The sequence below is a fragment of the Triturus cristatus genome, chromosome 8, assembly GCF_964204655.1.
Source record: "Triturus cristatus chromosome 8, aTriCri1.1, whole genome shotgun sequence".
In the NCBI taxonomy this organism is placed as follows: Eukaryota; Metazoa; Chordata; class Amphibia; order Caudata; family Salamandridae; genus Triturus; species Triturus cristatus.
Window position 1 is genome coordinate 86,780,419 of NC_140591.1, and position 26,207 is coordinate 86,806,625.

The window sequence follows — 26,207 nt, forward strand, 5'->3', positions numbered from 1 at the left end:
TAGTAAGGGGCATTTAAAAGTGCTCCCAAAAGTGGATTGCATGGCGAGCATGCGCACAATCACGTGCATCGTGCCGCCATGCAATCTGTTTGGCATCGTACTTCAAAGGGATGGCTCCCCCGCCTGGAATGCGCTCCCCCGCCCCCGCCAAGCACGCACACAAATTTGCTTTCACTTTGCAGCAGTCTATTGCCTCCTGTCACACACGTCCTCCTTTCTCAGTTACAATCATCTGGAGCATCAGCAGCCTTCGTCTAACTAAACTCACTTAGGGCCACGCATTTGGTGCTCCGAGTTTCTCGGTGTGCACTTAAACTGCAACTAAAACCCACGCAAGTCTCATGATATAATTAACAAAAACTAATTTATTCATACATAAAAGGCCATTGCCGTAAAATTGACTACTTAAAAAGACATCTGGTTATCCCAAAGGCGATTTACTAAAGATTTTTTGTCAAATGAGCTCTTTTAAACAAACTCACTTCCTTCCCAAAGTGAGAGGCATATCCCCGTGAAGTTTCAATTGCAATTTTTTAATGTACTGGAATTTATTTGCTCGGTTCTTTCCACCTAAGCAATTCGTTTTAAAGCCTCAAGGTGTTGTTATAAAATATGAACAAGGCAGAATGTATTTTAAATGTTTATTCCCTTCATGTCTTCTGTTGCGGTTGCAAAGCATCATCTGTTGTTGGACTTTGCTGTTTGAAATACGCAGACTGATTGCAGATCTGTCCAGGAGGGACCCCTTAACCAGTCTTTGGATTTCTGATATTTGGCTTCACTTTATTGGGGTGAATGCTTCCTGCAGCTCACTCCACAGCCCCGCCAGCAATTAACCCCGGCAAATAACGTGTGTTTCTACAGCATTCTCACAGAAATGAGGGCGAGAGAAACTTGCCCAGCTACGTTCTCCCAGAATCACTACTTGCACAAAAGAGCAACTGGACGTAAACAGGAACAAGCATTTGCAATGCAATAGGTCTCGCATTATAAAAGTGTGAGCAGTTGGCATTGCTAAAAATAATGCAACACTAGCTATTGGCTTTGTAAATGATAATGGCATTTATTTATGTGTTTGTTTTATAAAATAGATTAAAAACGGCATTGTCATGAACAATGCCAATAGCTTAAACTTTTGCAAATGCGAGACCTATTGCATTGCAAATGCTTGTTCCCTCTTCTATCCCTCCACTATCCTTCTCAATCCAAATAACTGACTAACATTTTCACCATTCAAATTACTTTCATATTTTCACTATACTAATACACCACTAACACTGTATGGGTTTCAGAGTAGCGTGATACTCGCCGAAAAAGCGCTTCGATGCCTCGTCGGGGGTAATAAGCGCTACATAAATGCAATTACATTACAAATGTCCCCATACTCACGTGTCAACTACAGTTTTCTCAGTCCAGAGAGGCATAGACATGCAGCCAATCAATTTCGAAAAGGTAAATTGCGTAGCCGGAAGAAGGGGGACGACGCTGTTAGGAGCCAAACGCTTGGTCGCATTGATTGGACTAATATAGCAGCCATCTTTATGTTTAGTCGTGCAACTCCACTTGCTGTATAACTGAAGGGAAAAAGGGAAAACCCTAAATCAAGAAAAAGTTAATATCGTGAGTCAGCTACAATACAAAAATAGCAAATCAGCATATACAAAGTTGAGTGCTTAAGAACAATGAGCGAAATAGTTATAATTACTTTATACTATTTCGCGTTGTCTACGCTATAAAAAACAGAGCCGCTTTATGTACATTGTTATTAACGTACACTGGTGACGATTTGGTTGCCCAAAGAATGCCGTCGTGTTTCCGTCGTGGAGCTTTAATACAAGGTCCTTCTTCTGTTTCTATTACGACTGTAAGCAATGGCCCGAAACTGTGTCTCCCTTGCTCATGTAGGGTTTACTCTTAGAAGTCGTTTCATTGTCGGCGAAGAAGAGATTGAGCCAACAACAATACATGTTAATTGTTGACATGCATGACAATATTTGTTGACATTATTAATGCTTTCGCAATCGTTTGCAAAAACTGTTGTTCATTTCCACCTGCAGCTCATTATAGCGCTGATAAGAAAACATGTTTTCAAAATAATGCACTCTAGAGTATTTGTCTTGAAGCACTCTTCACGGCATGCCTTCGGTATCACCTATTGTAGTCACCTAAAACCAAACTACCATTTCCTAAATGGCGCCTCGTTTACAAGAGTCTTTTCAGTGCACTCAATGGGCCGCCGCCATGACATGGGAACAGTCAGCCTTGCAGAAATAGAAGAGCCATATTCGACAGGAGTAGGTTTCGTGTTGCACACTTTACCTACAACGAATACTTAACACTGGCCTCTACATAATGCTTGAATATACTACAGTATCTTTCAAATTCTTGATTTTTTTGTGGGCTGCATTGACACAGATGTTTATTTGTACTTTCACTGGATATGTTTTAAACACAGTTACGCTTGTGGGGTATTATTATGTATATAAAGAATTACGTTATTATATATCTAATGTATTGCTACTTATGTTTTTTGTGCGTTACCCTACAATAACAGTTCTATCTAGGAAACGTCTCCATACTGTAATGCTAACCCTCTTTTTATTTACGATAAATTCTGTTGTTGCTAGGGGCGACAGAGCAAACGCTCTGGGCTGCACTGAGCACTATGGGAAACGTAGTCCTGCACAATAAGCGCTCATCAAGACAAGAGAGAAACGTGCTCTGAAGTACTACAGTTCCAGCAATGCAACGCCACTACCGCTAGAGACTGTACAATGGCAGGGATGTTTTTACCTCTACCTGGAAAAAGTTCATTGGATTGCGGCATTCGTTCTAGGCGATGAGATGCAAGGCACGCGTTAATAATCTGCATTTTAATGTAGTTATTTTAATATTGACCGAGTGCGGCATGCGCTGTAATTGGCGCTGGGGCTGGCAGTTAGCATGTCAGGGTCACCTGTTGCTGCTGCAACTGACTTTGGTGTAGACTCTATACAGGTGTGCAGCTAAGATGTTAGTGGGGATCACGGCCATGTCTAACGGAAAGAACAAGAGGTCCGAGCTGTATCACTGGAAGAGGTTCACCAAGAAGGAAAGTCCAAAGGTAATGTTTCTTTTTTAGTTCAACACTTTTTTACTCATTTTAACATAAGACGAGTACACTAGTACATTGACTCAGATATACTGACAAGGGCAGAGAAACAAGTTCCAACTTGAACTCTAGTTTCATTATCCATCTGAAAGCTACATTTAAGAACATCTTTGAAGCAACAATAATGGAAAGTCTGCGTAACTGCCAACATTTTGTGACCAAAAAGAGGTAGGATATTTTAGGTTTTCAAACCACCAATTAACATAATTATGACATTATTGCAAATTATATAAAATGTCCTCTTTCTCAAAGGCAATGACATACATAACATTGGGAGCCAGATCACAGGAAATTCCTCTGTTACTTACCTGTACCCTTCATTAACCTTAGTCCGTCTCATACTCGTCACGGCCATTACAAATGAGGTCATGAAGATTATTGGTTAGTAACCGGGGCATTACCTTATGTCCCTTGTCCTCATACCAGTCATTGCAAAGTAGGTATACCAAAACTGAAGTTCTTTGACTAACAAAAAAACTAAAGACATTAAGCAATCCTAAATATGTAACATCCACATTTTTTTAATGCATGTACAAGACCAAACAAAAGTGCATAATATCACCAAATTTAATGTAGAATTCAAAACACCCATCCCCAGATTCAATTGTTAGTCGAAGACAGTATCCAGGCAATAATGCTTAACAAAAGTATGACAATCAAGTAGCTGCCCTACAAAGCTCCTGGATCAATACTCCCTGCAGTTACTTTCAGGAAGTGCCCTTCTTTCTTGTAGACCTCCTCTGAATCAGAAGACTGCCAGGATTATCCCCTGAGATCTGTGGGAGACAGAATTGACCTTAGGAACAAAAGTAGGATTTGTTTTTAGAATAATACCATCTTACATAAACCTAATGATATGAAGATAACATCTTAAAGCCCCCAACTCGCCAATCCTATGAACGGACGTAATAACTACCAAAAAAGAACCTTGAACAATAGAAATGTCAAGTCCACACTCTCCAAAGGCTCAAAAGGATGATCCAGCAAGGCCATCAGCACTGAAAAAAGGCCCCATGCTGGAGAGATAGGACTATTTACAGGTTTCACCACAAAAAAGCTCTTGAAAAGTATAGGGATTAGAGAATCCATTAAAGAGGTCAGCTGAGAAATTCTCTGAAAGCTTTTATAGCAAACCATTAAGAACTTAGAGTTGAGATAGAAAGGTATAGGTGAAAGCCATCAAACAAAAAGGTGCAGAAAGCCCATGAGACCACATGTCAAAAGACTACCAGCGTTTTGAGTAAGAATGTAACGTATAAGGCCTTTTAGAATTCTGAAAGCCCACCACCAAGGAAGAGGATAGACTCTTTGCTAATAGATTGGACTTCTTCACTTTCAAACCAACAGTGTAAGTTGGAGCCAGAAGGTCAGAGAAGAAGGTTTGAGAGGTGAAGACAACTTTGGAAGTATCCAGGGCAGAAGAAAAGTCAGGAATTTCAGCAGAGAACCAGGATCTCCGTGGTCGATCTGGGACCATCAAAATCAGTTCTCCTTACTCTTTCTGGAGCTTGGCGAGAATTGTCCGTATCAATGGGAATCTGGAGCAGAATATGCAAAGGAGGGTATTGTTCTTCATTGCAAACTGATCCATGTGGGGTTTCACGAAACGTATGCTAATTCTTTGGAATGTCATTCTGGATAATGGGAGACCTTGTTTAGATGAAAATTCCTGTTCAGGTTGTCGACTACCACATTGTCTATTCCCTCGATGTGGACTGCTGACAGTTTCAACAAAATCTTCTCTGCCCAAGATCCTAACTGAGCCACTATCATATTGAGACTTTTTGGACCGAGTGCTCCCCTGGTGATTTATGTAAGAAAATGCAACAGTGTTGTCCATTTTTACCAATACATTCTTCAATTTCATTATGTGTTGGAAATGCTTGACTGGCTGAAAGATTACCAGGAGTCATCCCAATTCAACAATTTGTGACTTTCCAGGAATGACTATTTGAACTGACTGGTCCTGTCCTGTAGGTTCGCTCCCCAACCGAAACCGCTGGCAATCGTTGTCTGGAATCGTGGGGGCTCTTGGTGTATTCTGATTTCCCTGGAAGATTGTGGGTATCCAACCATCAAAGTAAGCTGTCTATCAGCTCTGAGGTTAGAGGAACTATTTTGTTCTAGGAGTCGGTTATCAATGACTGCTGACTGTTGAGATGCGGTAGAAGAGGACGTAGGTGAAGCCATGCCCATTGAACTTTAGGAACATATGCTTCAATGTGCCCTGTACTTCCAACCATGACTTGGCAGGCATCTGTTCCCTTGATACAAACTCCGGCAATATAGATTGAAGATAGGGAATCCTTTGCTCTGGCAAAATCACTTTTCCCAATCCATCCAAAGCTGAGCCCCTATAAACACCAGGTCCTTCTATAAAAAGCTGGCACTTAGAACTCTTGTGCAGGAGATCCAGACTGGAAGTGGTTACTTGTGTCTGCTCCAAAAACAGATGGATTTTATTCATGGTTGTGGCATTGTCAAAGTAAGGAATACAGGGATCTCCAAAATATAAAGATGTTTACAACTGGTGGCATCATTTTCGTGAAAACACTTGGGGCTGACTTCAGTCCATCGGGGAGGACTTTGAATTGCCAATGTTGATCTTCACCACAAACCTCAAGAACTTGTAATGAGACTTTGCAATCCACACATTGGAATATACATCCTCGAGATGTAGGATTATGAGAAAATGATTGTCAGGAATTAGAGAAATAATCCTCTGCAGGGTTTCCATCTTGATTGTGATATTCTTGGTGAAAGTTCTGTGGTTCTTTTAAATCGATTACCAGATGATTGTCCCCCAATCCCTTCAGGACTAGAAAGACCATGGAGTATCCCTGCCCCATCCCCTGCTTGAGAACTGGAACAATTTCTCCCTTCATCTGAAGAGCTGACACTCCCTTCAACAAAGCCTCCCTTTTGGCTGTATCTCAAGGCAATGGAGTACGAATGATCGCCGTAGGAAATGGATCTGCCCAAAATGTTACCCCTCGCTGACCACTTGAAGAACACAACAATATGATGTTATTTCTTTACACTGTGAAACTCCTCCTCCAATCCATGATGGAAAATCCTTCATCTTGGCATAGTCAGGAATGCTGATTATTGGTACCCGTGTCCTGCTCCTTTTTCTTGTAGTATTTGAAGAACGACTTTCCTTGAAATTTGGAGGATTGGCCCTGTTGCCTCCTTGAAGATTGGCAAAAAGAATACTTTGACTTTGAAGAGCTTGAACCTCTACATGACTGATGCTGGATTGATGATGAACACTTTCTTGCCTTAAAATTATGAAGAAGCTTATCTTCCAGTTCAGCGCTAAATAATCTGGAACTCTCAAATAGCATTTTAAGTGCAGTTGCCCTATGGGCTGCATCGGTGTTCCGGTCTTTGATGTATAAGTTCCTCCTGGCAGCTATGGAAGCTCCACCCGCCAGAGCTGCTGACCTGACAGTGTCAAATGAAATGTCAGATAGAAACTCTATCTGGCACTCCATATCTTTCAATAAATGTAGACAATCCGACTCATTCTGAATTGCTGTAAACAGATTTTTAAAATTGGAGATTTGGGTGAATAAACATAATAAATTCCAGCTCTTGTGGCAACATGGTTCCTAAAAAAACAACATATTTTTCAACGCAGAGTCCACCATTTTATTTGATGGATCTTTTAGAATATTCTCTTCTGCCATAGATGAATGGCATACTAGAACCTCCACAAAGGAAACCACATGCACGCTGCCTGGTAACATATATAGTGCCCATATTCGCAAGATGATAGAGCTTGGCCATGAATCTTGGTAGAATGATTCTGTTAGGGTCTTTCCATACTTGTTCATGATGTTCATGGCAAACTGATGAATTGGCAACCCAACATTAGAAGGCTTTTGGAATTGCCTTAGGAGTGACTTATCTGAAGTTCCTAGCTTCATACTTTCCCTCACATGGGCCAATAAATAAATCACCATGTTTCTTGCAATGTTGCATACCTTTTAAGTCTGTGAAAATGGGGGCTTCATCAGCAGCATCTAAATCCCCCGTATCACAATCCAATTCTTCTTTTTCTAGGTGGAAGAAGAATAGTCTTTAAAGGCGGCCAAAGTTGGGTGGGCAATCCTTCTAACTTTCTCCTGTTCTTCCTCCCTTCCATGCCTTTTGTGCTTTGGAGAAGGGAAGTGCCCAGTAGATGGAGATGACAAAGAAGGCAATGATGCGATCTGCCTTCTCTTAGCAGAATGCTTGCATATGGTAACGAAGACACTTACCTATGTTCTTTAAATGCAGAAGAAAAAGGTGCCCATGGTCCTGTTGAAATAAAAAGATGCACATGCGCAGTCCAGCTTCATCTCACTGCGCATGCACAAACCCAGATTCAACACGCGTGCATGGAAAAAAGGCAGAAACTCCCTCCACTGGAAGCATGGCCCACAGAAGGGTGTTCTTTACTTGGTGATATCCCCTAGCCCCATCACGGGAAGAGGCATATTAAAGGCCACCCACCGAGAAAGGAAGCTCCCAAGAACATTTCTTTTCCAGCAACAAATGATGGACAGAATGCTGAATAAATCAAACATTCACCCCCAGTCAAGAGATCTGAGTTAAATCCATCGTTCTTTTGCTCACTACACCACCCCTGTTTGGTCCCAGCCATATGAAAATCAGTCTTGACCCTGCTCCTCATGGGAACAGTCCAGCCCAAACTGCCAATCCGGGTCCTCCCTGGACTGGAAACAAGCATCCTGGGACCGGTTTCGGGGTATCACCCCTCTTCAGCCAATCTAGCTTGAATCCAGTGACTCAGCGAGCAAAGGGCCCACGTTAGGGCATACCCGTCCCACTCAGGGCGAAAAATGCTGCAGCAACATATTATGGATGGAATGCTGAAAAAAATCAAACATTCACCCCAGTCAAGAGATCTGGATTAAATCCATTGTTCTTTTGCGCACTACGCAACCCCAGTTTGGTCCCAGCCATATGCAAATCAGTCTTGACCCTGTTCCTCATGGGAACAGTCCGGCCCGAACTGCCAAGCCAGGTCCTCCCTAAACTGGAAACAAGCATCCTGGGACCAGTTTTGGGGTATCACCCCTCATTTGCCAGGCTAGCTTGAATCCAGTAGCACAGCAAGCAAAGGACCCATGTCTGGGCATCCCATCCCACTTAGGGCGTAAAACTGATTTGTACAGCATTCTGTCCATCATCTGTTCTTTTTGCATTTCTTGCCCAAATTGGGAAGAGTATACCCAGACGTTGGTCCTGTGTTCGCTACACCACCAGGCTGGATCTAAACCAGCTATTAAGGGAAAGCAAAACAGGAGGACCCAGGAATGTCAGCCCCATTTATAGCACCCAGGTTGGATGAGTGGTGCTAGCATTCTAGGATCTTCCTGGTTTGTTCCGGTCATCAGGTGACAGCACCCCATTTGTAATGATTGGGACGAGGGATATAGGGGTAATGGCCTTTGCACAAACCCACCATCTTTGTAGAACCAGTTGTGCCTGAATTCTTTCTTCCTGAGTATGCAATTGTGTATTTACTGGCTTGATATCTGCATAGGGCTTCTCAATGGACAGATTACTGTTTTATATTTGATCTAGTTGCAGATTTCAGTTTGAGCCCCATCTTTCCACTCTGACTAAATTGTATGATGCCGTAAAAAATGTTTTTTTCTCTGCCTCAATTCTCTTATCTGCCAAAATGTAGTAGCATCTACATTTATTCTGCTCTATATTTAACATAAATGTGTTCATTAAAATGCAGAAAAAACTGAATTGTCTTAAAAAGCTGTATTTTTATTAACAGTGCCTATTACATATACAAAGGAAGAAGGAACTGTCAAGTCAGCCTCCCATTGAGGTAAAAGTAGATCTCACAGGGATTGCTTTTAGGGGTGCAATCTCCCACTGTTCTGTTTCACTCGACGCATTACCAACTTTGATGTCAGCTCTGTAGCAGGCTGCCCCCTGGGTTGTAGCACATACCACTACTATCATAAATGCCCTTAACCTTGTGCATTTACATATTTCAAACTAACTGTGAAGCCCTGGATGTTATTTTTGTTTTAAAACCATTTTAATTGAGTTTGCACAGTACCACTGAGCAAAATGCCCTCTATGTTCCAATTCGAGACAAAATATTGAGAAGTTACCACACATGGTAAGAATATCTGGTACGGTGTATACATAAAACAAAAAGGTAAACCAGAACTTCACGCGGACTAATCCACACCACCCGCATTGGCAAACAAATTTGGATACAGATCCATATTCAGTCGTAGAACACTGGATGTTTTTTTAAATTACTTTTGAACACTGGGTTTTGGCAGTGGATCAGATCATAGTGTGTTGTCCTTTGTCTGTTGAGGCTCTGGATGGCCCGCCCCCTTTCAACTCTGAAACCAAGCAATGGACACATGTGCATTGGCATGAGAGATCTTAATTGTAATTTGAATTTTGGTGAAATAAACACTCTTTCGTTACATTGACACTTAATTGAAATTTTAGACAAATGAAATCAGTCGTTTTTGATATTGTGAGTGCCAGGCCGTTCCTTGAAAACGTATGACAAGATACTGTGGTGTCTTGTGTTATATACGCCTTAGGTAGTTGGGTGTTTTTGCCCTGAGTGGCTCCAACCTGATTTTTCTTTATGTAATGATTGCTTTTTTAGGTCTCGCCTAGGCAGCGCATGCGCTGTGTCGTTGAGACATGCAGTATATGCTTTAGTGAGGGAGTCTCCGCCTCCATTTTCCGATTTGTTTTTGAGCGTGTCTTTCAAACTTTATTACTTGCTATTGGCTAATAGTGTTCCAAGTCCCTCCTTATTTCCTGTTGTGCACGCCTATGGTTATTGGCCCCTTTACTTGTATTAGTCCACTTTCTTTTGGTCTGTAGTTTTGGGGAGATCTCTTTTTTTAATGTGCCTTGCTATTTCACAGAGTTGAAATGTTTCAGCCCGAGTGAGGACATGGATAATTTTTTTTTTACTTGGAGGAATTTTTTTTACTTCGAGCGCGCATGTATAATTTTTTTTCTTGTTAATTTAAAGTATTTGCATCCGTTTATTTTTAATTTAAAGTATTTAATAATTGTGTATGTTGAACCGAGGACAAGGCTCGAACACTGGTCCCCAGCTCCCTAGTCGGCAGCTCTGACCGCTGAACCATAACCTCTCCCTCCGAGAGCAGCAGTTTGTCGTGTTATTCATGGGTGCATTCGCACTCCTTTTTTGTCTTACGCGCTGCTGACGGGGTGTAAAGAATGTTGCTATAAAAAAAAAATGGTGATTTGTTCGGGAGTTTGGCAATGAATTGTTAACCCGAGAATGCATTTATCCACGGAGGTTACTACTGCATGACAGTAGGCACTTTTTTTGAGTCGCTTTATAAGGCAAAGAAAAGTGGGCAGCGCAGGAAGGAGGGCGCAGCAACCACACTGGCTTGCTGGATCAGCGGGCCTTGTGTGTTGCTACACTTTTATTTAAACCAACTTTTATTGATTTTCAAGGTCTTGCAAGAGTCCATACACAGCTTACTCGCCTACAACCATATAGGCCGGCAGCAGAAAACTACTTATTGCCAGAAGCAAAAGCACATAAAGGAGAACAAGAAGATCTTTCTGGAACCCAGAAGCAGGTCCATGTACAGTTATCAACAAACAGAATCTCCCGCCTTAGCGGCACCGTGCCCTACGTAGGCCTCCCGCCCGGCAGACATGCTTAAACAGTTGCACCATTGCCAAGTGAGCTTGTACAGATTGAACTTCACCAACCGCGCCCTCACGGGCCCCTGTCCCCTTATCATAAAGATCTCAGGCATCCTAGCTGCTATACATTTCCCATTAGGGCTGAGCTGTATCTGCACTGATTTCGTCTGGTATAGTGGACAAGTCAATCGTATCAGGCAGTGTGTCCCAACTTTCACAGTCTAGCCGAACGGGCAGCGCATAAATGAGCCCTCAACGGCGCCCCAATCGTGTACTGCAACAGGCACAGCTTGAGAAGGCTGATATTGTCTAGGTTTAGTGCTGTGTAGACACAATAGCATTAATCAATGACATACAGGGCGTTATATAATTCGGCCACCAGCAGGCAGGTCACTACAAGATAACAACAAGAGATTGAGCGCTCTGCCCTTACTACACTGCGGCAGCGCTAGGGCAATCCGCTATCGTTCCTGCATCAAAGATTGCCAAGGAGGCGACCAACCAACTAGGGGGGTCAGAACAAGGGAAAAGAGAGGAGGGAGTACAGGGTGGAAGGAAGCAAGCTTGGCGGGGAGGAAGGGGTGTGGGCTCCACTATTGCTATCAGGTGGAGGCTGTGGGTTTTAATCTGCCAGAGGCGAGGTCCTCTCTTCCGGAAGGGTGGCTGCAAGGGGCGTATACTGTAAACCATCCGCAGGTCTCCAGAGACCCCCTGGTTCCGTAGGAGCTATTACATCATCAAAAACTTCAAGGCCCGGAGCCGTGGTGGTTGCAATCTAGCATGTTCCAGTCGCCCCAGATAATCCACCAAAGGCTGCCAGAGCTTCCTATACTTGGTGTCTCGGAGCTGTAGACGTGCCGTGAGGAACTCCATCGCCACCACATGCCATAGACTGGCAAACCACACATTTATGGAAGGCGAGTCTGGTTTCTTCCAATAGAGAGCCACCGTTTGTTTCGCAGCACCCAGCATGTGGAGGCTAAGATGTCGATCACGGCCCGTCATAGCTCGTAGGGTTACTGGTCTAATGCCCAAAAGAACTACAAGCAGATCCTCCGGCAGAGGGTACCCTAACACCTTTTTTTTATATGGCTAAGGACCTCTTTCCAAAAGGTAGTCCGGATAGGGCACGTCAACCAGATATGTATAAAGTCTCCCAGCGCTTTGGTGCAACGCCAGCATAGGGGGGATGTTTTGGGGAACATTTTTTGAAGTCTAGCGGGGGTGTAGTACCATTGGGTCATCACTTTGTAAGCCGACTCCTGTTGGGGAATGCTGCGCAGGATTTTGGGGATGTCGCCCCAGAGCCTGGCCCATTGGGAAGGAGTAACACCTGAGCCAGGAATGTTTTGCCATCTCAATTGGTATGGGTGAGGGTCCGTTCGCTGTGAATGTTGGAGCACCTTATATATGTGAGATATCAGCCCCTTGTAAGTGCCGAAAGTGCGTGCCAGCTTCTCAAACGGGGTGTAAGGTCGCGTGGCTGCCTGTATCCAGTGGCGCAATTGTAAATACTGAAATTTGTCTCTCTCTATGAGCCCGAACTCTTGCTTGCATTGAGCAAAGGATTTAAGATGTTCACCTAGGAATAGGTCCCGTATCGTCCTGCATCCAGATTCCGTCCAGTTCGCGAAGTGGGGTGGGCGACACGCCGGCGGGAATTGCGGGTTTCGAGCGATCGGGGTGTGTGGGGATGGAAAAGTGGTCAGGCCCCTACGAACTGCCACTTTGTCCCAGATCTCAAGGACCGTTTTGGTAGGGACGGCCATGTAAGCGCTGCGATGACGTGCCTCCCGGGGCAGCCAAGCATGGTCCCATAGCAGGCGACAAGTGACTGCCCTATCCATGTGAAACCACACCTTTTCACTCTCCCATGCTCCCCACTCTAGTACAAAGCGGAGATGCGACGCCCAATAGTAATCGAGGAGATTAGGGCAGGCAAGTCCGCCCCTATCCCGGGGGAGTTTCAGGATTTTATTTGAAAAGCGTGGTTTCTTCCCCCCCATACAAATGCGATAAGTTCGCGTTGAAGCCCCTGGATTTGATGTTCCGGAATAGGTGTCGGCAGGGTTTGAAAAAGATAGAGGATCTTCGGCAGTATAGACATTTTCACCTTGTTGAGTCGGCCAAGCCAGGAAAGTGGTAAGGCCTTCCACGCCCGTAAGTCGGCCAGGACAGAGAGTTTGTATTCCTGCCAGTTGGCCTGCGTACAGGTGGTCAGGTCTGGGGTCAAGTTAAGACCCAGGTATCGCACCGATGTGCTCGCCCACTGATACGGAACAGAAGCTTGGATCGCCGGAAGCTCCCCGTCCGGGATCATAATATTGAGGGCCCAGGACTTCGCGTGGTTAATTTTAAGCCCGGAGGTGCGTTCGTAGGTTTGAAGCAACGAGTGCACCGCCGGCAGCGAGCGTAAAGGATCAGAAAGTGTGAGGAGAAGATCGTCCGCGAAGAGAGCGATCTTATGCTCCACGCCGCGGAGAGATATACCGCAGATATCAGGGGACCGCCGTATCATAATGGCAAGGGGTTCCACCACAAGGGCGAACAACAGGGGCGACAAGGGGCAGCCCTGCCGAGTGCCTCTACAGATGGGGAAAGGTTGCGTGAGCTGGCCGTTAACTCTTACCCGGGCTAACGGTGAAATATAGGGGGCCTTAATACGCGCCACCATCTTAGGGCCCAAACCCACTTTCCGCAGAACCGCCCGGAGGAAATTCCAGTCCACCCGATCGAACGCTTTTTCAGCATCAAGCGATAGTAGGCAGGCCGGTATCCTCTAGTGCTTAGCCTTCCCAACGATATGCGCCTAGCGACGCACGTTATCCGCGCCCTGACGCTGATGTATAAACCCCACCTGATCGGGCTCGATGAGGTTAGGTAGGTGGGTACTAAGCCGTTTAGCAAGAATTTTAGTGTACAGTTTTAAATCCGTATTTAACAGGGCGATGGGCCGATAAGAGGAGCACAGAGTGTGATCCTTCCCGGGCTTTGGAATAAGGGTTATGTCGGCCATTGCCATGTCCGATGAGGGCCCAACCAACTCCGCGAATGAGTTGAAGAGACGCAGAAGATACGGCTGCAATTGCGGCAGAAAGGCGCGATAAAACGACACCGGGAGCCCGTCCGGACCAGGCGTTTTGCCGAGCGGGAGATCGCGTAGGGCACCAGCTATTTCTGCCCGAGTGATAAGGTCCTCCAATAGCCCAGATTGGTGCTCGCTCAACGGCTCCCAGTGACATGTGTCTATGGCATCAGAGATCAGTTCCGCCGCGGGCGGATCGCTAGCGTAGAGAGTCGCGTAGTAGTCGCGGAACGTTTGGAGCTTTGCCGATTCCGCAATGGCCCAGGACCCGTCCGCCTTCTGCAATTTTGCTATATGTGCTTTGGCTGCCCGCGTTCGCAAGCGTTGCGCTAGGGCAGTGCCTACCTTGTCGCCTCCCTCGTAGTAGCACTGCTTGAGCACAAGCAGGGCGCGTTCAGCCTTGTTAGTCCTGTGCGCGCGGAGCTGTCCTCTAAGAACGGCTAGGCGCCGCTTGTGCGTCCTTATCCATCTTCTCAAGTGTCTGGAGTTCACGCGTAAGTTTGGTCTCGTAGAGCTGGGCCTCTCGCGCTCTAGCGACAGCTAAGGCTGTGAGGGTACCCCGTATCGTGGCTTTGAAGGCATCCCAGAGGAGGGGGAGAGGAGTCCCCGGTAGGTCATTATCTTCAAAATATGCCAGGATGGCTGCCTGGATTTCCTCCCTATCTACCGGATCTCGAAGAACGTGATCCGGGAATCTCCATCGGCTCGACCGCATCGGGTGGGTGGAACACTCCCGTAAGAGCAGCTCGACATGGGCGTGATCGGAAACCGAAATGGTAGAGTGGGACACTGAAACGGTGTCCTTGAGCAAAGAGTGCGATACGAGGAGGAGGTCTATGCGAGAGTAAGAGCGGTGCACATGGGAGTGAAAGGTGTAGTCTCGCAGCCCCGGAGAATGATACCGCCAGACATCCACTAGGTTTAAGGTGGTTAGGGAGTTCTTCACCGCCGCAGACATGGCTCCCACCCCGTGAAAAGCGCCCCCACAGCGATCGAGCTCCGCATCCCACACCAAATTGAAGTCCCCTCCGACTATGAGGTCGGTGTTCACCGGCTCAAGGTGTTCCCTGATTATCCTGCGCAAGAAGGCATCCTGACCCTGGTTGGGGGCATATATATTACACAGAGTAAGTGTGCGGTTCCCTCGCCGGACCTCTACCCGTAAAAACCGACCTTCAGCATCTCTAATAACCTTGGTGTCCCCCCGGGGTATCCCTGCCCTGCAAAGAATCGCCACTCCCGCTGTCTTGGTGGGTGCCGAGGACCAGAACTGAAGGGGGAAGCGTGGGTGCGCCATCCGAACCACATCAGACTTGAGAAGATGGGTCTCTTGGAGGAGGATTATATCAGGGTTCTGTAGGAGCAGATAACGCCATATTTGGCGTCTCTTGTTGGGGGAATTGAGCCCTTCCACATTAAGGGAGAGAATCTTCCAGGAGGGTGTGGTAGTCATTGTCGCAGGACCACTAGCGGGGCGCCCCCCATGCGGCTGTTCCACCCATGTGCAAGTCCCCCCCGCCAAGAGGAGATTAAAAGAAGGGAAAGGGAGGGAGATGGGTAGGAGCAGGTAAAAGAACTAAGACATTCGATCGGCCAACAGGGCCAGCAGAACCTATTCCAGTCTAGGGAGTAGCCAGGCACCACGGCACAGGCTGTCCCGGAGATGTCACTCTCCCTGAAATAGGATTGGGGGTGTGTCATCGCTTATCCATGAAGCTATGACGTCGAGGGTCCGCTCCGGACCACCGCCCCAGCAGTACAGGTGGCGCACTGAAGAGTAGGCAAAGGTGCGCCCCCGAGGGAGGCATCAAGGCCGTCAAGATGGGGGAGACCAAGGCAGCCGTGGGCCGGCCATGCCAACAGCCATCCCAGCTGCAAAGCTATAATCGGGTAGAATGGTCCTCAATGAGAGAGTTTATTTAAGGGCAGACGCCTGTGATCCAGCCGGCGACAGGCCACCCTCCAGGGATTTTATGTGTTCTATGATGTCTTGCTTGTCTCGGGAGGATCTGCTTCCATCCGGTGAAGAGGGGTGTCGAGGGCGGCGCACTGTGGACCACTGCGGTTTCAACGGGACTCTGAGGTTGGCAGGGTGCCGCGAGGGGCTGGCCGGCGGAGTATCCGGGATCTGGAGCAGCTGAGCCGCCTCTCTGTATGATCGCAACACACGACGCTTGGATTCCCACTGAAACATGAGGGCGAAGGGGTGGGCCCATTGATATCGGATGTTGAGTTCTCTCAGTTTGTCCGTGATGGGTCGGAAGTCCCTCCGTCGCCGGAGTGTTGTGGGGGGCCAGGTCCTGGAACAGCTGAATGGGCTTACCCCCGCAGAGAATTTCGGGTTTATCTCTGGCCGCTTTCAGGATGGCTTCTTTCTCGACAAAGAAGTGGACCTGTGTCAAAATGTCAGGGATAAGTCCCGGCCTCCCAATCGGTCCCGAGACCCTATGTGCACGGTCCAGAGTGGGTGGCGAAGTATCATCATCTCCTCGGATGTCATGAAGCAGGTCCGCCACGAATGACATGATATCCGCCCCTTCTGCTCCAGTTGGCACCCCCCGGATGCGTATGTTGTTCCGACGCCCCCTATTTTCCAAATCCTCCTGCTTAATCTGGAGCTCGACATGCTGCTCTTCCAAGGTTGCAAGCCGCTGCCATGGTCTTCTGTACGTGCATCCAAGGTCTTCTCCAAGTCATCTACTCGGCCTCCCAGCTCCCCCACATCTCTCCGAAGCTCCTTAACACACGCCTGGACTTCCGTGCGTAGGGACCCAATTTCTGTCTTAAGCTCCTGCATGAACGCCGCCATGAAGGACTGCGTGACTGGTTCCGCAGAGGCACCTGCTCCCGATGTCTCAGCGCCCGTTGGCGCGGTGCTGGGCTTCCCCACAAGTCCTTGACGGAAGTGTCCTTGAGAGCCGCCGGCGGCTCTTTCCCCGGCTTCGTGCGGGTCATGGTGCAATAGCGCCGGGGGTCAGCCTCTCAGAGTGAGGGAGCAATAACACTGGTCCCCTCAATCGCCCACTCAGTGTACAGCTCGGATCTCCCAGCCCCGAAGCCTATGGGAGGCAGGGGGGACTCAGCCAATGAATCCGTGGCCCAAGACGCCGCGTTCCAGAAGACCCTCCAGAAACAGCGCTGTAGAGACGAGGCTAAAGAGGGTGCCACACCTCAGGGGAGCCAGGGGCAGCTGACAGCGTAGATTGCGCGCGGCGGGGTACCCAGTGTCTCTCCCCTCCTGCAAGCCAAGTCCCGGTTCAGGGTAGCTCCGCCACCGATTGCCCACTACAGGTCAGATAGAGCCTAGGCAAAGGCCCGCCAGGTGAGGCGTCAAGATGTACTCCTCCGCGGGACCCACTGCCAACTCCGGATCCGAGCCCCCCGGCCGTCAGGGACCCCGCGCTGCGTGCCGTCAAGTCGCTCTCCGCACTGAAAGACCTGTACCTCTCCTTCTCGTCTCAAGCAGGTCGGGACAGCTGTGCCCCAGGTCTAGGAGCCCTCCTGTGGGTCCCCGCTGGGTCTCGAGTCAAGTCGCCGACACTGTGAGGCCGCCGCCGATTCAGGGGTCCCAAAGCAACTCCCAGAGGTGGTTCACTGCTCGGGGAATGGCTGCCGCACCTGCGATACGGCCCACCGGACGCCCACAGCAGCGCAGGATGCCGGGATCCGCTCCGCCCCGCTCCGGCAGCCCACTCGTCAGCCCCCGCTCTTGATCATGTACCGGTGGGCGCGGGCCTCCAGCAGGTCCCCAGGGCGAGGTGCAGCAAAAGTCCCCCACCAACCCAGAACCAGCTTACCGCCTCGTGGTCCGGGTGTGCAGGAAGAGGGGCGCAGGACAGCTCTCATCACCCGCCCAGGGTGGGGGACAGGCAGGCAGCAGGCAACAGGTCACCGGGGTCCAGGCACACCAGGAGCGATGCTCTCCCTCAGTCACCGCCCTCACCAAGCCACCTCGTGGACCAGGCCTCTCTCACTTCAGCACCCAAGATGGCGGCCGGCACTCCTCGCACTCCCAGCGCCGGTCGCGCCAGCCAGGCGACACCCCCAGGGGGCCACCGCTCGCGTTCCTCCACTCCGGGCCACCTCATACACCCAGCGCCGTCAGCGGTCGCCTCCAGGCCCCGCCACTGCTCCGGCCCACAGTAAGCTCACAGCGCTCCCGGGAGTTCCCGGCCTACCAGGTCTGGGCGTTGCAGACGGCGACCGCTGCTCAGGTCTCGGGGTCTCGATGCCCCACAGCTCCCGCAATCCGTGGTCCGCAGCCGCCGGAACTCTCAAGGCATAGTCTCCCCGTCAGCCAGCAGCACGGTGCGCCGTCCCAGGCCAGGAGGGCCCAAACCAGACCCCTCAGTTCTATAGGGCGCGGGCAGCAGGACAAGCAGATAGCAGGCAACAGTCCACCGGGACGAGCAGGGGGCCCCTCTCCAGTCACTGCATCCGCGCTGCCTCCCCCGGTACAACCTCCGCCGCAGGGCCCCACTCACCCGGCCTCAGCGAGCGCCCCAGGATCTCGAAATGGTGACTAGAGCCTCACCGTCCGCACTCCTCCACTGCAATCAGGCGGCGTCGCTGCAGAAGGGTCCCGGCCCCACGCCACCTCGCGGCCTCCGCTCTGCACCGCCTCTCCGGCTCACAGCGCCGACCCCGCGTCTCCAGGGGCCTCCACCCTGCCCCTCCCGGCCCAGGGAACCGGCAGCCGCCCCTCCGCACCCGATGCTCAGGAGGCCCACAGTCCAGGCAGTGTAGCGCCGGAGGCAAGCACCGGGGATAGCAGCGCTCTGCCGCCCAGGGGCTCACCCGGCCCCCGCAGAGTCCACGTCCACAGCGACAGCAGCACAGCGTAGGTGGTGAGGTGCAGTGTTCTCAGTAGAGCGCTCCAAAACTGGCAGCGGTGATATGTCCCAGACCCGGTACCTCTGTAACGCCGACCACCACCGTGGCGTTGCCGGTCTCGAAGCCGGAATCACGGGCCAGGGCTCACTCCGGGCGCCCCCAGACGCGGACCACAAGATGGCGGCCGCGGTCGTCTCCGCTTCCTCAGCCTGGTCACCCCCGCTGTCCAGCCCGGAGGGTCAAGGGGCCGTCGCCATCCGACCGTTCCACTGCTCCGCAGCGGTCCAAAGTCGCTCCTCCGGCGTCCCCCGTCCCGGGGGCGCGGAGCTCAGCACCTCCTCAGCGCAGTGGATTCGGGCGCGCACAATGGCGGGCGCGCTCTCTCCCGCCGGAGCCTCTCTTCAAACGTGGTTTCTCCTCGCAACCGCTCAGCTCCAGGGCCCCCGAGCCGCCAGATAGCCGCCCGCTCTCTTCAGCCAGCCGATCTCCCCCAACCGGGGCGTCTCCGCAGCCGTCACCCTGCGTTTAGAGGCTGATTTCGTCGGCGGCAGCCCGGAGCCTCAGCAGCGCGCGACTCACACCATTTGCGGCGAGACCACGCCCCCGTTGCTACACTTTTAACAGGCTGGCTGTCTCGACAGTCCCACTCCAGTATTAATGGAACTTCTGGGCAAGGCTGCTGAACTTTTAGGTGCTATCTATCAGTTGCTCATATTAAGGTGATCTCAGCTGAGAGCTTTGTCAGGGCAGCACACACACCGCAGGGAAAGCGCTGGATGCCTGTGAGAGCATTGAGAAGACCCGGGGCACTCCCAGAATGCACCACCATGTGACAGGGGGTGGAGGGTGGTACAGAGGGGCGGAGGCAGTGTGAACAAATGAGAAGAGCATGCACAGAGCCCGGCCAGGGAGAACACAAATGGAGCATGCTCCGTGAATGTGTTCACAAAATAGCTAAAACGTGACTTCTGCATTGACCACATCAGGGGTGCAATCTGGATTTCGCGGCCGCGAAAGTGATCCCGCGCTGGAAGAAAATGAAAGGGAGTAGCCGGCCGCGCGGCCGCAAAAGTGATCGCGGGGAGGGGGAAAAAGTGACACGGCCGCGCGGCCATGAAAGGGGCCAGGAGCAGCAGCAGCCAGCGGGAGGTGCTGGGCGCGCTCTGTGGTGGGGGAGGGGCGTGAGTTGAGGCATGGGAGAGCCGGAGGAATTCCAGATGGCGGCTGCGCGCGTGAGAGGGGTGAATAGCGCGCGCGCGAGACGCGCTCTGTGGTGGGGCAGGGGCGTGCTTTGAGGCATGGGAGAGCGAGAGGAATGCCAGATGGCGACGCACGTGTAACCGCACACTGGTGGGCGGCAAAAGCCTTTGGTAGCACTTTAAAAACCCGCTTACTAAATGGCTCGCAGAGCACCGCATGCGCTGGCTCAGGCGAGACCTAAAAAAGTACTTTCCTTTGCATACTTTACAAAAAAAAAAATAATTGGTGAGATTTGTGACTTAAAAATGTAATTACAAAGACTCCACACGAGCGATGAAAGCGTGTGCTAGTCTGCCTTGCTGAATCTGTTGTGCAAGGAAAGTAAATTATTCTTGATGCTTCTTTGAAAAAGTGTAGCTTGCTTTCCTGCTGCCAAGATGTACATGTTCGGCAAGGAAGCAAAGCTTGCACTATTGCTGCCCAATTTGTTATAAATGACATGTCATGTATAATACATTTTCCAAATTCTGACTTTTTAGCCAACTGCACTTTGCATGTCTTTTTACCTCATAATGGCAGCGTTAACAGCAAAGCCATTAATCCCACAACACAACATGCTATTGGCTGAATTGCCAGTATTGGCTGAAAGTATTGTGTAATAGTGCCACTGGCAGACTTGCAAAAATGCATATTAAAATGAAGCACTTGACGTTTGGCTATTTTTCCAGTAGGCAGTCAAAAATTAAACAGATCAGTGTAAGAGGATAGCAGGAGCCTTTCAGATGCAGATGAGAGCATATTCTTGCTAATTGGATAACATTAACACTCCTTCAAACAAGCATTGGCATAGCCAATAATTCTCGCCTTTGGGGCCTTATAAGTGTTTAGTTATCCAGCACAATATCTGTGGTGCAACATCAACTGTTGCATAGCTAAACACTTATAAGGTCCCAAAGGCGAGACCTATTGGCTATGCCAATGCTTGTTCAATCTGCTGTTGGACTGATGTTGCCTTCATCCTGGAAGGGCCTGCCCACAGGCCAGGCGTTCCAAGCAACCCCTGCTGCCCACAGGCCAGGCCCTGCACGCAACCCCTGCTGCGCTTGGCCTGGAATTTAAGTACATCAATAAACACAACTATGACATCTACTGGAAAATAAGCACAGTTAAAACACTATTTATAATTCTAGCTGAAGCGCATAAAACCACTGAAATTCGCCAGTTGTTGTCATCCACGCAGACCACACATGCCCCCAGTCACAGAACCCGGCATGCCCAAGACCCCTATTTGCAAACAGCACATGCACACAAAAGCAGTTACTAGGAGGTCACCATGGTGAACGATGTGAGTTGTGGTGTGTGTGTTTATGACTATTACTGTCGAATTTCAGTGAACACTCATAGAATCCCAACTGAACAGGATTGAGTATAAATGCACGTGAATCTGTAGCGACCCTAAGCCCTCCACCACAGACCCCCCACTGAAGTGAATAGGAGGTCTGAAAGGAGGCCTGAGCCATCAGCATAAGATTGCTACTCAAAGCTGTGAGGAAAACCCATTGGACAAGCTTGATGTGCGCTTTAAAGGCATTTGTGACACATGATTTCCACGAGAGATTACTTGACATGCATTTGAGGATACCAATCACTCTATCTCTATTGAAACAAGAAGGGGGCTGCACATATTTTACAGTAGGTACTTATAGGCTTAAAAAAAAAGAAAAATCCAACCCGGACCATATGTCAATCAACGCAGTGCGCGCTGCGCGTCTTGGCTGTGGTTCATATTACATCTCAGAATCTTTGGCTCTGACAAAGTCTTCAGTGAGTTAACTGTTCATCCTGCAGGTTGTCACTAGAGAGATTAACATTATCTTCTGCTTCTCTCTACCTTTCACAGCCGGCTGTGGACTATGACCAGGTGGACCACTGGATTAAGGTGAGTTTCAGAGTCAAAGATTGTGTGTGTTTGTGGGTGTACCTATATATATTTTGCAGACCTCATCTTCCTTCTTTTCCTGCTTTTCCATCTCTTTTTTAGCCACCTCCTACTCCCATATCTCATTCTCCCCCCCCCCCCTTCTCTGGCTCCACCCACACCTAGATTCCAATTTGGTACTTGTGAGATGTTCACAGAGCATTCCTTAGCTGACTTTCAGCATATTTAGGAGGTGAGGTACCAATGTGCACTGCACAGACATGTGTCTGTTTGTTTAGATATGTGCATTGACCCTGTGACATTATCTGCTCACCTCTTCGAGGCGTCACAGGCAACAACGTCTTGACCATGTATGAATAAGTAGACATTTGTATTTTATTATATATCCTTATGTTACACCAGTGAAAATGAATGTGGCCAAATATATTATTTAGAGCAGGTGTAATAATAAACGCAGAATTAGAGATGTATCACTACAGTTCAAAGTTCATATGTCCTGTTATTACTATGATACAGCTCAACTGACTTGGGAAAGCAAAGTTTAATGCCTCAAAGATTCCATTCTACAATCACTTTACAAAAGAAAGCAACTGAGGCTGTACTTACAAGGCCACGGTATTGGCATTTTATGTCACTGCACAAATGTAACTCCGTGTACTCTGTATAGAACTAAATAAATGTGCATTTATAATGAAAGCACGGGAAAACAGAGGGGTATAAATAATATATTCAGATGCAAACTGCAATATGCTATCTATCATCATTTTTTAGGGTTGAGGAGGGAAACCTTATGACCCATTCTAGGATTTGCCTCCCCACATTCAACAATGGCGTTCATTGTTACAGGTATGGTGCTTTCAGCTTCTGCAAGTTGGTGCCAGCAGACGGCGTCACTCCGTCAACAATCCAACCCACTCAGAAGCGGCCCACCGAAGATCCACGTACCAGTTTATTGGCTCAAAAAAAGACTCGGTTTTGAGCCAATAAACTGGTTCTTGGAATAAAAAGGCGACATTACTCATGGAGTCCGCCATGATGTTGTCCTACTAAATGATTTTGAGTGTCTATGCCATTGGCAAATCGTGTTTTGTGCATGGCGGACGCCATGAGCTCTGTGTTGAGTGCGTTCATAATCGCATCTGGCAAATTATAGTTGTTTTACGTGTTTGAGCCATAATTATAACACACTTTTTAATTGTTTTTTTCCCCACTGAATTATATAGGTTTTATTATGATGTACTTAATTTTCAACTGCCAGTGCACATGGAGTGCCCACCAGGCGACCTACCTCTTGCCTTCTAAGCAAAGCCTGACAATCATTTTAATGTTTAATTTTGCTTGTGTTCTACTTTTACACACTCTACTTACAAGTCGGCGACAAAATGGCAGTCTTAATTGGCGCTTAAAATGGCTGCTGGCTAGTTTTCAATGTGCATGCCAAAGTCAGCGGTTTTTCTCAGGCGTGCCTTATCTTTCATGCTGCTAGGTACTCCTCACCGCTACCCTGTGGCCAGTCACCTTTGGGACTGGTTCCTCATGGTTGTGGAGGCTTCTTTTCCCCTTACAGCTCTATACATGCGAGTCATCCATGGCTTGTGAGTTTCAAGATGTCCGGAAAAAAACATTGGCCCTAATGACATATTGCCTATGACATTTCTGTACAAATATCAATTTCTTAATCATTTCTTTAATATAATTTACAAGTTGTGACTCGCTGGTTTTTGCTGCAGATATATACTAAAGTGTTAAACCGTTAAATCCTGTCTGGCACCATTTTTAAAAGTGACTATCTCACAAACTACCGAACTGATTTACACCAAATATATATTTTTTTTAAAAGCATGATTTCTGAGTGAAGTTCTGCTTTTATGCCAAGTTTACTGTTAATCTGTTCGGCATTTTTTCTTCTCTTTTTCCACAATATTTACTATGCAGCTAAACTAGGAAATGATACACCTTTTCGCCCCCAAAACTTTTTTCCGTTGGCGGATCTTCATGTAACTTGCTGACCGAGTTGGTAGTTATAGGTGAATCATATATATATGATTCTGATCCTCTATAGAAGGCGTCACTGACTAAATATAGCAGACATTTGCAGGTTAGGTTTCCAAAGGACATTTTATTAATATATAAACCTCCTCAACTCCAAATCTTCAGTTGAGCTGGGCATTCCCATCCCTTAGCAAACTTGGAATGCTCGCGTGGAGATGGTACATGCGGGCGACTCATCGGAGTGGGAGTCTCAACCCACGGTGCAGCTTCTGTTAATGTGAGCCAAATTCTGAGGATTATCAAATAATTAAATCTGATGGAGCAGCAGATCCTATGGTCTTCTTCATATGACACTCGCTTTTCAATTCCCACTCTCTCCACCATATACTACAGCAGTTTTGATTCCCTGATTGGCCATCTTCCTGGCAAGAATCCATACTGCTCCCATAATGTAAACAATGGTGATCCCACGCAAGCAACCAATTATAGAGTGAATGCTTTGCTTGACGTGGACCAACGGCTGTGCGTGTGGGTCACATGTATGTATCGCTACATACACGTGGAAGCTAAGTATTATGCTACGGTTTCGCTAACGGAATTAGGATTTTAGGTGAATCAAACAACTAAATTCCAGTAACTCAAACGGTCTTCAGAGGCAGCAGCAACACTACTGACGACATATTCGTTTTATCACTTCTCATCCATGAAACGTTGAAAGTGAAAACCTGCAGTTTGTTTGTTTCCTTCATTGACTGTGAAATGGCCTTTGATAGAGTAGACCGCTTAATATTATGGTCAGAGTTAGCCAGAGTGGGGAATTTCTGCCCTCCAGTCACTCTATTGAAATACTTGGGTTTGGGTCAAACTTGCACACAATGACCATATCTCAAACAAGATCAAGACAGCAGATGGCTAAAGCAGGACTCCATGCTGACCCTACTGCTTTTTCATTTATATTTAGCAGACCTCCCGGGTGTAGTGCAGTGTTGGAACTGGCCCGTTCTGGTGGGCTGAGGTGAGGCCCTAGTCAGGTGGAACCTACCACTCCCGTCAGAGGGGGGGGATTACACTCACTGTATAACCTGCACTCACCCTTGGGTAGCTTGGCACTGAGCAGTCAGGCTTACCACAGAGGCAATATGTAAAGCATTGGCACAGCACTCTCACACAAATACAATGAGCATCACAAAAGAGACTTCACACGTGGTGTATGTAAATAACATTTGTTTTCAACACACACATTAACTAGCACAACATGAATACCATGTATTTCTGGGCATAAACCATATTCAGAAATATCATTAGCAGTACTAGGCCCAACCATGTTAAAAACTGGCATCCGTTATATGCACTTCTGGGAATCCGCATCCGTTATATGCACCCTTCTGCAGTGCAAAATGTCAGAACGAGGCCCACAGTGGCAACTATTCTAATTCAATACCACACAGTTATAGGGTGCTGTCCAGTCCACAACGATATCAGAAAGATGTACGTACAGATAATTACAACACTTTTAAATAGCTCTGTGGGCCAAGGCCTTACAGGTAAAAACCAATGTCAAACGTAATATTCTTTTGGCAAGGAAACAACGTGTACGGCAACACCGCCATGCAGTATAATTAATCAAAGTCAGTCACTCCCACACACTTACTCAGCACTGATATTCAGCACTACGGAAATCAGGCAGGTCCGTCTGGGGCATGCACACAGCACCCTGATGCAGTGCACTGATATCCGATAGATCAGTTGATAATGCACTTGCAGAACCCGTGGCCCAAGCCCTCCTCCACCCTTCAGTTAACCCTGACTACTCTACACCCACAGGCTGGAGATTCCCTTCCACCTGATACTAGGCCAATTGCAGCTGGAGTCACACTTAGTCAGGGCCCAGGGGAAATGTGGCAGTAGGTAACGGGCTAATTAGGAGGCAGTTGAGAAACGGAGGTTTGACCTCTACTCAGGAAGTTAAATCAAATGATTCCACACTGTGCTTTCAGGCACAAGCCCAGTTCTGAGAAGCTCATGAGGATAGTGCAGTCTGTTGACCTGCTTCCGATTGCTCTCAGAAGTCTTCTTTAGCCCAGTCAATTACTCTCACCACCCAGGCTCGATCCAGGCAATGCTACCTGGCAACACAAAGTCGTCATGCTGGGTGAGGAGAGGGCAGTTTGAGTACAAAAAGGAGCAATCGATGAATGGCAGATGAAGCAGGGAAGCGTCTCAGAAGAATGAGGCACCCCGTAGGACACACGCCAAACAAAGTCGTGCCTAGGCAATCGGGCCACTCCCTAACACGAATCCGC

General features: G+C 48.3%; 2 protein-coding genes across 3 annotated transcripts in view; one reads left to right on the plus strand and one right to left on the minus strand.

The window, feature by feature from the left end:
* QTRT2 (queuine tRNA-ribosyltransferase accessory subunit 2) overlaps window positions 1–1,596 on the minus strand; it is a 248,618-nt gene extending 247,022 nt beyond the window's left edge. The window contains exon 1 of the mRNA XM_085621061.1: window positions 1,390–1,596. Coding sequence (XP_085477187.1) covers window positions 1,390–1,430 — 41 coding nt within the window. The 5' untranslated portion in view covers window positions 1,431–1,596. The remainder of the gene's footprint in view (window positions 1–1,389) is intronic.
* Window positions 1,597–2,756: 1,160 nt separating this feature from the next.
* CCDC191 (coiled-coil domain containing 191) overlaps window positions 2,757–26,207 on the plus strand; it is a 156,790-nt gene continuing 133,339 nt past the window's right edge. Inside the window, exons 1-3 of one of the 2 annotated variants that reach the window (XM_085621067.1) lie at window positions 2,861–3,103; window positions 8,955–9,008; window positions 21,874–21,912. In XM_085621067.1, the coding sequence (XP_085477193.1) occupies window positions 3,011–3,103; window positions 8,955–9,008; window positions 21,874–21,912 (186 nt within the window). In that variant the 5' untranslated portion in view covers window positions 2,861–3,010. Of the gene's footprint in view, window positions 3,104–8,954; window positions 9,009–21,873; window positions 21,913–26,207 lie in introns of both variants that reach the window. The other variant, XM_085621068.1, reaches the window with a different exon arrangement.